General features: G+C 42.7%; 1 protein-coding gene across 1 annotated transcript in view; it reads right to left on the reverse strand.

Moving 5' to 3' along the window:
- Nucleotides 1–13976, reverse strand: part of LOC124556776 (diuretic hormone class 2) — a 118450-nt gene that overhangs the window by 21699 nt on the left and 82775 nt on the right. Inside the window, exon 2 of the mRNA XM_047130785.1 lies at nt 2314–2403. Coding sequence (XP_046986741.1) covers nt 2314–2402 — 89 coding nt within the window. The 5' untranslated portion in view covers nt 2403. The remainder of the gene's footprint in view (nt 1–2313; nt 2404–13976) is intronic.

Here is a 13976-nt window from a genome sequence, read left to right on the forward strand (position 1 = left end):
GACGGAGCATAAAAGACCCAAATACATGTTGCAAGGGACGTTGTAACATCTGTAATCACATTAGCATCTTAATTTCCATTAATTTTTATTAGCTTTCTTTTAGTGTTTTGATATAGGGTGGCCAAAATGAGAGTGACAACGATAATTCTTTGAAGTTTGACACGAATTTAGTTACTCTACCTAATGTATCTCTTTGGAGCAGATGTTGGAAATGGCTGCAGATGATGTCGTGGCAGCACTGTGCGTGGGTTCTCAAAGCGTGAGATGCGTCTAGTAAGCCTAGCTCTGTCTGAGGGTACGCAGTATTCTACTGTAGCTCTTCCGGGAGTAAGGGTTATTTGAGTACGCCTGACTGTTCAGCTTGACCTACCGGCAAAAATTACAGAGAAAAACCTGGAAGTCTTGGATACCAGATTTTATGACTTTGTTGACAGTTCTCCCCTCCACGAATACCTCATGAACGCCACCGAGATTAGATGGGAGATGTGTGGTATTTTCGAATCTTCCTGAAACTATCCATACAACCGTTAGTCGGTTTGCTGTCGTCATCAAATTCCGCAAACACTTTTCGGGCCATTTTCGTTTTTTACACCCTGCACATACTCTTAGTTCTGATTTAAACTAAGACACTTTAATGATTTATTTTGATAAAGCTATAGCTGATCCCCCCACAAATTCATTTCCAATTGTCGCGCAGCTGACCTTGTCATCTCTGTTTCTTGTGGTAAGCAGCATAGCTTGTTAGGGAGGTGATACAACGAAATAATTTGTTATTGCATATGTGAAACAGGAGCGCATGTTGACTGAAATGCCTCCTGTACAAAAATAAAACAATCAAGTTAGCCAAAATCTCTTAGCTGCAAAAGATGATAATAACATAGAGCTTTCGAGATACGAATTTCATCAACTTTAAGAATGAATACAGGAGCTTGTGTGAGGGCCCTCAAACTATGTACAGTATAACACTGCTTCCATTTTGTTTTTGTACGTGCGGCTTCACTTAGAGGGGTATCGGTACACTGGATATTAGTTCCTATTTCTTACGACAGAACTAAAGCAGTGTCTACAGTTGCGAGTTCTCTAAGAAAAACTTTGGAGGTTCCTTGGATATTATATCAACCAGTCTTTTTTTGTATTAATTTTGTCTTCACTTCAGTTTTGATTTTTTCTTCTTGCCCTCTGAAGACAGGCCTTGCCACAAGATTTTCTTGCTTGGTTCGCCCTCACTTTCGGGATCATCCTGCAGCACACGTTTCTGAGCACTCGGTTGGTATTCCCTCATTTAAAAGAAATACCGGAACTCTAGTCAATCGACTAAATTAATAGCTTGTCGTCACCCAGTCCACAGTCAGATAAGCTATCAGGGTTGCCTGGTTTGTGAACTACTAACAAGTATGCCATTTTGGTCACTGCACAGAACAGATGTCAACAACCCAACATATGTTGTGGATGTGGATATTGTTAGCGTCATTTTCTCACAAGAAAATATTTAACGTAAATGACCTTATGCAACCGTTAAGTTCGCGTTCATGGATCGCAACGCACCAAATCGCATATGCTGTACTTCTCATTTTCTTTCCCAACACGAATTTGTCACTATGGCAACCTACTGGGAGAGCTTAAATACGAATTTGCATGTTTGGTTGTTTCATTTCCATGGCATTAGAAACTAAAAAATAATATACATGCAGTGAATGAGATAGAAAGCCACCAATTTATGACGGAGTGATCCATTACAGAATTATACGCTCGAGTAGAGTTAATTGGACTTCAAATGTGCTTCAGAAAATGTGTGTGTGTGTGTGTGTGTGTGTGTGTGTGCGTGTGTGTATGTGTGTGTGTGTGTGTGTGTGTGTGTGTGCTTGTATGTACTAAGGAATGACAGTTAATTATGAACTTTTCAAATGTTATTTTTCGTAAAAATCCTTTCCGACGCTGAGCTTGCAACGAATACTGATTTAGTAGCTGCAATTTTGGTTTAGTTCCTGTAAAATGACACATTTTACTAAACAGACATTCTCGATTATGAAACTCACAGTGCTGAAGTGGGCATCAGTTTGACCATCTGCGGCGAACAGCTCTGTGTGTAAGAAGCTACATGTAGCTAACTAGCGTTAACGTCTCCTGACTCTGCACGTTCCAAAGATTCGCCCAAGAGTTACTGCCCAGCACGGTTACATTTAATTCACGGGACGTTGTTACGAGCTTTTCCAACAAGTGCAGTGAGTGAAACCACCTCGTACAATTTGTTTGGAAACACTGCAAGTAGTGGACGACGAGCGCCCATTGTAAACGGCTGGCGACTGTACTTACGACAGTTGGTTCGCCCATGCTGGCCTCGCTGGGGTGACGAGGAGCAGGACTACTGCGAGCAGGGAGGTTACCAGGCCGGCGAGATGCATGCTGTAACACACAAACACCCACATCGCTTGCTAAACAAATTTAAAACAATTCCAAGATCATCTAAATAAAATACATCAGCTCAAATCGTTTGAATTTTATTGCTGCTAACCAGTTTCGGCTATTTAATAACTATAATCAGAAAACATTAAATGATGACAAGGACCCTGGAGCCGCTGTTGCTTCCAAGATGCTCCCAAGAATGGGAAGGCCATTGAGTACTGAGAGAGACTATGTCTGTGATATAGAAAGAAAAAGAAGTACTGTCACCAGAATATCAAAAGCCAAAGTAGTCCCATACTCAGGGAACGAACGTCGAGGAACAGATGCAGAAATTCTGTATCGCTGTTCCGGGCTAGGTACTAGTCCCTACATATCATGAAGTGTCAAATGTGTGTTCTGTGTCGTGTGGAGGATTGTGATGAATGCTTGTACAGTATATGTTGTTATGGATGAAGGAAAGCAACAAGGTGAAATACGTGCAGGCGCATAACCTACTCCTCTCGAATAGCGGCAAGGGGGCCACGGAGCTTAACGTCCCCATCCGACGGACGGATCACCTTCAATAGCGTCACATGCCCTTACTTCATGAGAAACTGTAGAGACATTTGGTTATTTAATCCGAGACTTCGCTGCAAAGACTGGTGATAGGGAACTTTACGATACTGTGTCTCTTCCACCTGCTGGCCAACTACTGGGAACGAAAATTGTCCACCTCGAGGATTCGAACCATCCTACTTCCGAGTACAGCGACAGCGCACAGTCGTGCGTTAGCCACCTCGGCTAAGAAGGCGCGTTCACCAAACTATAATGACAAAAGAGAATCAAAATAACTGTGTCGAATATGACGAATCTTAGCCCAAGTGCAGAACACATCACACGGCACAAATAAAACAAGAAAAAGCAGTACCAGACTGAGACTTCTTTTCGAAACTAGATAATCTTCAATATGTAAAACTGATATGACATTTTGGAGAGTTGCTCCTATAACCTTAGCCGCTGCGTGCTATCTTGCTCAGCAGGGAGGTGAATCTGACTTGGATCAAATGCGCGATGCAGATTAAGGACTGTTGGTATGGAACACTTTCCATAAAGGGTGTGGCTTTTAGCTGACGCTCGTTTAGACTAATGTTAGGCTGGCCCCCAAACTCAGCGTTAGAAAATATGACACACAATCAGCTAAGATACAATAAGGTACAGAAGTTCTAGGGGACTGATGACCTCAGATGTTAGGTCTCATAGTGCTCAGAGCCATTTGAACCATTTTTGAACCCTGAATCTGATATATACCTTAACTCCAATAATTGCAGTATCGTCGGACGTTTTCTTCTCTAACTTTCCTTTATTTCATGTTAATCATATTCTCATCCGTCCTTTTCACAAAATTACATGTCGGTAGCAAACGTATGCTTCTACGAAGACTCTTCATGCTTTTCGCATTCCCTTTTTCCGGAAGAACAAACAGAAAGTATGGAAAAATCAATTTTTTCTTCGTAAAAACGTGCATGTTACATGTTCATACATGTCTCCACATAATAACTTTATAGCTGTATCCATTTGTTGTAAGTATTAAATATATAATTGCAAATATGTTATAAAAATCTAATTTAATATGAAAGCAATGATATAAGCACATTGTTGTGGAATAATTTTATTTTAAAAAATTGCATCGTAAATGTTTCTCAGTAGTGTTACATAGTACACACAAAATGTATCATAAATCTGAATCAAACACTACGAAGATAATGTTTTCCTCTGTTTGTAAATGAGTTGCGGAGTGACATCCGAAACACAGAGCTGCTGAAAGCAGCAGGTGATGGCGCGGAAGCGGCAGAACCATATCAGCTTTAAAACGGCCACTTGGCGATGTGGAGAGTGGCCATCCAATAAAAGCAACCGCTCCAATGGAGCCTGCAGACTGCGTACAATTTCCATGCGCGAAGGAGCTGCAGGCTATGTTTCCCAATTGGCTGTTCGTTTGCGCGGTTTGTAAGTTGCATTGCACTCTGCTCTGCAAAGAGTACGGTTATCGTTAACAGCTGTTCTTTGTTCTGCACCCTCTTTTCATTTAACCTTTGTAAAAATATTGCTTAGAACGTACTGCACTGATAAGTTTTCGGACAAATCACGTCGTTTGATTACTTTTGTGAAAAGGCCAAAAGAAACTGAAATTGCCTCCCTCCTATGTGTTTTTTATAGTAGACATTTTCTGCTGTTTTGTGGCTTGTAGCCCCAAAACACTTGACAACCTCTTAAAACTTGAAGTATTTGTGTCCCACTCTAATGACTTGCTTAGCTATTGCTTTTTCAAAACAACTTTTAATGGCGTCTTCCATCTCAAGACTCTTTTGAGCACCGTTAATCAGTATACACAGGCGTCTCTGTAGTGGAGATACAAGCGGTGTTTAGTAGAGCGGGCTGTGTATCCAATAATAAATGGGACAATGCGGGTTGTGTACCCTTTTAGGTATGGCTACATGCTTGTAACGGTCAGTTCAAGCTTAGACTGCACGTAGATATTTTACGGCAAGAAAAGTTACCGACACAGAAAGTTATTCGTTGAAATGGCATACGCCACCACTGCTTCATTCGAATATTCAACGGCTGGCGTGAGACACGACACATTGAAAATTTGCAGTCGTTGTCTGCGGTCAGTATCATCAGCTGATGACCGACATGTACAACTTGTGGCTTGTAGTTACCCGGGGAGAAAGCAACAGAGCTTCACGCTGACTTTTTGGAGGTAGTAAGAAGCGCTGTGTGGACGCGGAGAACACGCGTTTATTCTAGGTGTCCGTTACGAAGAATGGTCCAAATACCCTTGCACTGCGGTGCGTGAAGACCACCAAGGACGCTATTGGAATGGAACCTGGGTCAATGGCGTCGGGTTCTCTTCACCAACTAGCGCAGGGTTTCCTATTGTCCAACCTTACTTGTAACATTTAGGTGATAGGTTGGTCTTTCCAGACAATATTACGCAAGCGCACTGTGCCCATCTCGTGAACACGTTCATTCAGAAGGCAAGAATCAGCTAACTGGAAAGGCCTGGAGTATCTGCTGAAATAACTGTACTGAGCACGCGTGGATGGGACCAGTTGACAGTGAAAGGAACTTTCCTCACACACTACGTTATCTTTGGCAGGCCAACGTCCGAGTGTGTGACAGGCTTGAGTAGCAAAGTCTAGTGGACAACTTGACAGGGAGTATAGAAGCATGTTACAACGCATGGTATTGAAATTTTATTCTTTCGTTCCCTGTTCTCCTTAAATATAATCCGACACACATTCGGGGATATGCAACTGATGCAAATCATTTGTTTGATCAGTTTATTTAGAAACGTACTGCCCACGTGTGGGAGTGCCACTACGCACTTGTTTTTAATTTAGCCTTAAATATTTTGGGGGGACATGCCAAATGCGGCACCTTGTCTCCATACTGTGGATTTCAGATTTAATTGCCGCCTCATTTATTTTGCTGAGTGCGCGGAGACAATGGCGCACCAACGATGTAGCCACTGCTGCGCAAGCACATACTACTCAAACATGACGAAACCTTTCTCGACGTGTTGTAAAAGAACCGGTGTTGATCGTGAAATAGAGTGTTTAGTTCACTCTGCAGTAGAGTGTGCGCCGTTTCAAACTTCCTGGCAGATTAAAACTGTGTTTCAAACTTGGTCTCGAACACGGAAACTCTGCCTTTCGCAATGCAGTGATCTACCGGCTGAGCTAATTAGGCGCGACTCACAAACCGCTCTCACAAGCTTACTGTCAGGCAGGACTTACCTCCCATCTAAAAAAACTTCTCAAAAGTTCTCCTACATAATCTGTAGAACCGATATTCTCGAAGGTATTACCTCCGAAAGACAAAGTCTTGGTTTCGAGTCCCAATCCGGTACACAATTTTAATTTGTCAGGTAATTTTACAACATTTAGTTGTGTGTACAGCATCATGTTGTAATAAAATTTTTGTTATTTTATAATTTATCCTTATATGATTCTACACTGAAGAGCCAAAGAAACTGTTACACCTGCCTAGGGCCCCCGCGAGACGCAGAAGTGCCGTAACACGACGTGGCATGGACTCGACTAGTGTCTGAAGTAGTGCTGTATGGAACTGACACCATGAATCCTGCAGGGCTGTTCATAAATCCGAAAGAATACGAGGGGGTGGAGATCTCTTCTGAACAGCGCGTTGCAAGGCATCCCAGATATGCTGAATAATGTTCATATCTGGGGAGTTTGGTGGCCAGCGGAAGTGTTTAAACTCAGAAGAGTGTTCCTGTAGCCACTTTGAAGCAATTCCGGACGCGTGGGGTGTCACATTGTCCTGCTGAAATTGCCTGAGTCCGTCGGAATGCATGGATGGAGGTGATCAGACAGGATGCTTACGTACATGTCACCAGCCAGGGTCGTATCTAGACATATCAGGGGTCCCATATTACTCCAGCAGCATACGCCCCATATCAGCACAGAGCCTCCACTGGCTTAAACAGTCCCTTGCTGACATGCAAGGTCCATGGATTCACGAGATTCTCTCCATACCCGAACACGTCCACCCGCTCGGTACAACTTGAAACGAGTCTCATCAGACCAAGCAACATGTGTCCAGTCATCAACAGTCCAGTGTCGGTGTTGGCGGGCCTAAGTGAGGCGTAAAGCTTTGCGTCGTGCAGCCACCAAGGGTACACGAGTGGACCTTCGGCTCCGAAATCCCATATCGATGATGTTTCGAATGGTTCGCACGCTGATAGTTGTTGATGGCCCTGTATTGAAATCTACAGCAATTTGCGGAAGGGCTGCACTTGTGTCACGCTGAACGATTCTCTTCAGCTGTCGTTGGTCCCATTCTTGGAGGATCTGTTTCCGGCCGCTGCGATGTCGGATATTTGGTGTTTTACCGGATTCCTGATATTCACGGTACACGCGTGAAATGGTCGTACTGGAAAATCCCCACTTCATTGCTACCTCGGAGTTGCTGCATCCCATCGCTCGTGCGCCGACTATAACACCACGTTCAGACTCACTTATATCTTGATAACCTGCTATTGTAGCAGCAGTAACCGATCTAACAACTGCGCCAGACACTTGTTGTCTTACGTAGGCGTTGACGACCGCAGCGCCGTATTCTGCCTTTTTACATATCTTTGTATTTGAATACGCACTCCTATACCAGTTTCTTTAGCGCTTCAGTGTATATCCAATCCATACTTCATCCGTACACAGTGTGAGACGTCTCACGCGAGCGGTAATTCTTCCGACCAGTGTATTAGCCCGGATGTGCACGTTCATAGACAGTTGTCCGACGCAGTCTACCCAGCCAGTCGGTATCAAAATATGAAGTACAGAAAGCGTGAACTTGGGATATGTGTACGAGCCACGCTGTCATTTAGGAGGAACTGGTAGGAAGACATTTGAATGAGGACGCTGTGAGTGTTTGTTGGTTATTTCACGGCTTTTGGTCGCGATTAATTCAGTTGTTTTCCTTAAGGAAGCATTAACGTTCGGCCCGTTACTGGCCATAGCGAAGGATTAGAGTGCGTCTCGCTATTTCCTCCCGTAACGTCAACATTTAAATGTATATAAACCGATTATAAAGCTCTGTGCCCATTAAACAAAGTGGACTAAGATTGAATAGGTTCTTAAAAGCGTCGTAAAGCTACGTTTGCGGGCCACGTAAGCACACATCGGTGCAATTTCGTCCGGCTACAAGCAGCTAGAAGCGCGGAGCCGCACCTGCCGAGTCCCTCTATGGCAGCGCTAGTGCCCACTCCGTCGCTTTTATCTCCAGGCGTAACAAGTTGTGACGCTACTGAAAATACTGCTAGGATTCATAATGTTCTATGTTGTTGTGTTGCTGTTGCTGTTGTTGTTGTTGTTGTTTTATGGTGGTCCTCAGTCCGAAGAATTGTCTCAAGCTGCTGTACATGCTTTACATAATGAGTGACCTCCATTCGAATATGCCTGCTGTAGCAAAGCGTTGGTCTCCCTCTACAATATTTTCCCACCACATTTCTCTCCATTAAAAAAGCAAACATTCCTTGTTGGTTCAGGACGTCTCATATCAACCTACCCCTTCTTTTAGTCGAGTCCTGCCATAAATATCTATTCTCCCCCAGTCGATTCAGTACCTCTTCATTGCTTATCCCATCCAGCCATCTTATCTTCAGCATTCTGCTATAACATCATATTTCAAAAACTTCTATACTCTTTCTGTCTTAACTGTTAATCTTCCACGCCTCACATCCATAAAAGGCTACACCTCAGACAAAACCTTAAATTTGTATTAAATGTTAAAAGTTCCTCCTTTTTTCAGAAAAGTTTTCCTTACTATGTAACAATTCTACATTTTATATGCCGCAAAATCATATTTGGTCACTAATCGGCTTTCCGCTTCTCAGACCATCTGCAAGTGACAACTGAATGTCGCAAACACAGACTTACACATATATTATTTGTACAGAAGATACAAAAATCACGAAGTGTTTACATAGCAAATCATTACAATAATTACATTAACTAAAAAGTGGTACTAAATAAAGCTTTTATATGGAGATTCAGTTAACAAATGATGTAACATAAGACGAATTTAATGTGAATCTAGCATTTTTCACGAAAACTTAATTTAACAAAGGAGAAATACGGAAATTGAATCTGATCTGGACTGGCGTTTTGTGTCATGTGTTTATTGATATCCAGTATTTCCATTAGGTTCATCTTTGTACTTTTCTTGAGAAAATGTAAAACTTCACATTCTACATCATGTTTATCTGTGTTTGCGACATTCTGTTGTCACCTGAAGATGGCCTGGGAAGCCGAAAGCTGGTTCGTGACCAAATAAACATAATATTGCAGAACATTAGGAGGCGTTTTTCTTTTAATAGTATTGTCATGTTCTGCCAAACACTGATGTAAAATTCATTTAATTTTATATCCCATATACCTTCGCTAACGTTAGTTTTTTAGATGCCCAAATAGCAAAACTTATTTACTGCTTTAACGCCCTCATTTTCTACTCTAATTCTTTCAGCATCGCCTTATTTAATTTAACTACATTCCATCGCCCTTATTTAATTAATATTTATCTTACAAACCCTTTTCAAGCCAATATCGACTCGGGGAGTGGCCGCGTGGTTTGAGGCACCATGTCACGGATTGTGCGGCCTCTCCCGCCGGAGGCTCGAATCCTCCCTCGGGCATGGGTGTGTGTGTTGTTCTTAGCACAAGTTAGTTTAAGTAGTGTGTAAGTCTAGGGACCTATGACCTCAGCAATTTGGTCTATTAGGAATTCACTTACATTTCATTCGAAGACAATGTCCGTTCCATTCAAATCCGAGTGTTTTGCCTTGTCTGCGAGAATCACAACGCCACTGGCAAATCTCAAAGTTTTTATTTCTTCTCTCTGAACTTAAATTCCCTTCAGAAATTTCTCCTTAGTTTCCTTTACTGCTTTCTCAGGGTGCAGGTAGAGTAACATGAAGGTTAGGCTAAGCTTTTCACTCCCTTCTCACTTACTGCGTCGCTTTTTCATGTCTTGGGCTATTATGACTGCTTTCTCATTTCGAGACAAGTTACACATAACCTTCACTCCATGTATTTTGCCACTAATGACTTAATAATTTCAAGTGCTTTTTTCTAAATCTACAAATGCTATAGATGTGGATTTGTCTTTCTTCACTCTGTTTTAAAACATAGGTCTTAGGGGCAATATTCCATTGTATGTGCCTTCGTTTCTCCGGAAACCGGATTAATCCTATTCGAGGTCTTTCAGTGGTTTCATATGTTTCATGTTATCTCGTTTAAAATTTGCGGTTGCTCTCACTGCACAACTATCACTGATCTATCTTGATAGCTAATGGCACCATCTACACGTATCTCACAACAGAGAGAAAAGAAATTCTCCACGTGAGCCTACAAGTAGTGCGCCAGAATCGAGAAGTGCTACCAGAAAAAAAGTGAAATAAGTTAGACGTTAATGTAGCGGACATTTGAGGTACGGCGTTAGCTCGTAATAGACAAGCCCGAGGAAGAAAATATAACTGGTTCTTCATCTGGCTCGGTAAGTACCTATATTTTTGTGGGCACCCGACAGCGCGCAGTCGTTAAGTGTTTTTCGGAAGAAGGAAGAAAAATCAGCTATGAGATTAATGATGATATGGGCGCAAAGTCAGAGCACAAGTTCAGACTGGATCAGGTTGACGCGGGAAATTAGACACAGACTTTTCAAATTAACAGAAATTTTCTTATTTTTACTGACCTATATTCCGTACGTATAAGGGATCGGCATGTTAATCTGGACTTGTCATGTTATTGATATAGGGTGGACGGACGCCGATCCTGCCGGCGCCCCTTCTCCCCTCCCCCTTACCCAGCCAACCGCCATCGGCCCTCCAACCCCTAGTGGGCGGAAATTACGTACAACATCTGTTTGCGTCTAGTGTAATCCGCGTGAAAGAAAAGTGTTGGAAATGTTTGTGAATCGTCTGACTGAGGCGGAAGGTGAGTATGAACGTAATGGGATGAGAGAAACGACTAGCAACCATGTCCAGGCTAGTCGCCACACTGGATCTCCTCGTTAAACTGCCGGCCGGTTTCGATCTGGGGCAGCGCAATTCCCCCCATCGCGAAAGCGGCGAGCTGACGCCCTCGGCTATTAGAGCTGGTGTTTCAAACTAATAGAAATGGAACTTGCAGGTCTGCGGAGGACGACAATTTGCAAAAACTGGATGAATACTGTAGTATGCAGGAAGGTGGGTGACGATACACAGTAGAATACGAATCCAGCAACCTTTTCTATGTCATTAAGGACGTAGCTGTGGATAGTTGATGAAATTATTTGTCTAAGTATATTCGGGAAACCACAAAACTCCAAACCAGGATGGCGGCACTGCGATTTCTGTCACACTCCCATACACTGAGTACCTAATAATGTACGCGTGCAACAATCGGTTTTAATGTCACATCAATACTTCCTATAACCAGCTGGGAAGCGACGTGATTTTTACACCCTTTGTTTACTTATCAGTGGTGTCCTCAATATATCTTCCCTCATAAGAAATACCTATCATTATTCCATAGCTGCAGTACCACCATGTAGGCTGTACCTCTGCGTAATAGTAATTTTTTCTCCGTATCTGTCTCCATTTCATCCATATGACTGCAAAGTAGACTACCCGGTAATCAGCGTATCAAACAAAACAGCTCTGCGTTCGAGAGGAGATGAAAGCTTGGCATTTTCTCTTTCGGGATATCCCAGCCGTTTTCTTTCTTTCCGACAGGGAACCAGTGGCACTGTCACGCTGTAAACCACGAGCGGCCAAGAATTCGGCTCGTGAGCCATGCACTGCTATGAGTACCACAGCAGTCAGCCTAGCTACACACTTCCCCCACTACCACGGCGTGCTGTCTGAGGCCTCGACATTACGATCACAGATTTACTTCAAACTTTGTACACCTTTAGTAGCACATTAAAACAACATAATGTGCAAGTAATAAGCTGCACTACTCTGGCAATTCCGAGAAAATCCCAAATCAGACGACCTAACCTTGTGAGTGTGACGAGGGGGAAAACTGCAAATGCGCCGCATTTAAGTGGCAATGCAGTGGCACTCCATGCAACTTGGCTTTATATTTCTTAACAACACAGATCACAATGAAGCAAAATTTTCAGTATTATATAATTATTTTTGACACGCTGAAGGCATAATATAATTTTTATCTGGTGCAAACTATCGGCCTGTGGACTGACAGACAATTTCACAGATTTTCGCACTCAGGTTTCCACGTAACTGTGATCTATTTAGTTTCGTAATCGAAAACGGTATTTCACAAACACACATATGTTGATCGAAATATTGTAGCACTTTTGTAACCTCATTGTGGAGACGTTACAACTCTACCTGTGAAAAACAGTGTAGGTGTCCTGAACAATCGGTAAAATGATTTGTCTTTTAAAAGGAAATTACACTGATCCTCAATCAGTTACACCTGAACGTGCACAGGGACGCTTTCAGCTGAAAAAGCAGATGGTCTCCAGAAGCTCGAAAACAGATGTGAGATTCGCAGTCCCCTCAAAATGTTTAGGAAACTGTTCCAGCATAAAGTCAAGCCGGTATAAGCAGAGAGGGCTGTGATGAAGACGTCAGCCAATTGCACGCGGACCGACCCCTCTCTAGGACGACAACGAGACAGCAGCGGCCTCTAGGCGAAGAGAACATAAGCGCCGCTCTCGATTGGTCGCGACCCAGTTGAAGACTAGCCAGTTCTGCGAGTTCTACAGCAGCGGCATCAAGAACAGGCGCTTGTATAGCAGCGACGTAGGAACTGTATTACTTCATTCGTATTAGAATTGTTATACTGAAGAGATTGCTTATTTTTTAAGTCGCCCTTCGCATGCGATACGGCTGTTTAACACAAAGTTAAGTACTGTAATCATTTCCTTTTGTAATAAACTTCATTAATACGGTTTGCTTGAATTGTCGTCTAACGATCCGAGAAGCAGGTTTTCTAGGCACCCCATATTTGACGAGTAGGCAGGACACAGCAGAAACTATCCTTATAATTCTTTCGAGGCCACAATGAATTCTTCAAATTTCGCGTTATCTTTAACGCCAGTGACGGTCTTTTCCGCCAAAATTTATTCTCTCCACAATACGATTTTCTTTTTAAACGCATCCACATCAAATCAGAATTTAGATGTTTCTCACTGCAGTGCCTTACCGTGGACAGTATGCAGTGAAGTCCACTTAAACTGCGAGGACTGCAATCCATTCGACATATTCTAATTTTCTTTCCTGAACTCCTTTTTCATTCATAAATTCAGTAACAGCGAGTTTCAAATCGAAAAATCGTTGCAGGCATGCCCCTTGACTTAGCCAATCTACTTTGCAGTATTATATAGCGTCACCAAACTCTTCGTTCAGTTCCATCGAAAACTGTTACAGCTGACCGAGGGATAATACGTACGACTTCATAAATTTTGCTATTCGTACCATCAATTTCTTGACGTGTTCCATGCCTGAGAATTCAGCGCAAAGTTGTTCTTAATGTACAGAACAATGAATCTCGTCTAGCGATCTTTGTAATTTTTTGTCCTTTCATTATTAACTAAATGCTTCAATTCTTTCTGAGCGGTATTATAACGTTTGAAAGGAGATTTGCAGTACCCATCGATTATGCGACTGAATAACAGATATTGTGAATTCTCATGCCTTTCTTCAGTCACTACTGTTCAGTTTTAAAGGCTTGTGACGATAGATCGCTCTTTTTGTGCAAACTGCCACTGGCCCTGCGAACGTCCTTCATGCCACGAAAAAACAGCGAAGTGAAAACAGCTTTGACACCACGATTCTGCCGAGCTGGAGAAAGTTGTGCCGACAACGGAAAAATGCCACACAGTAATACTAACTGAAATGCCGCGCTGTACTGAAAAAAATCGATGCAGTCGGAGCCTCGGCCCACACACCTCTCCTGAGCCATTTGGCACGCCGTGGCCGGCCCTACTGTAATCTGTCTGAGCTTTTCTCATTCCTTTCTGTTTGTGTTTTCCTCCTTCCGTCTCATCTGGTAATCTTATTCTAT

Source organism: Schistocerca americana, chromosome X (genome assembly GCF_021461395.2).
Source record: "Schistocerca americana isolate TAMUIC-IGC-003095 chromosome X, iqSchAmer2.1, whole genome shotgun sequence".
In the NCBI taxonomy this organism is placed as follows: domain Eukaryota; kingdom Metazoa; phylum Arthropoda; class Insecta; order Orthoptera; family Acrididae; genus Schistocerca; species Schistocerca americana.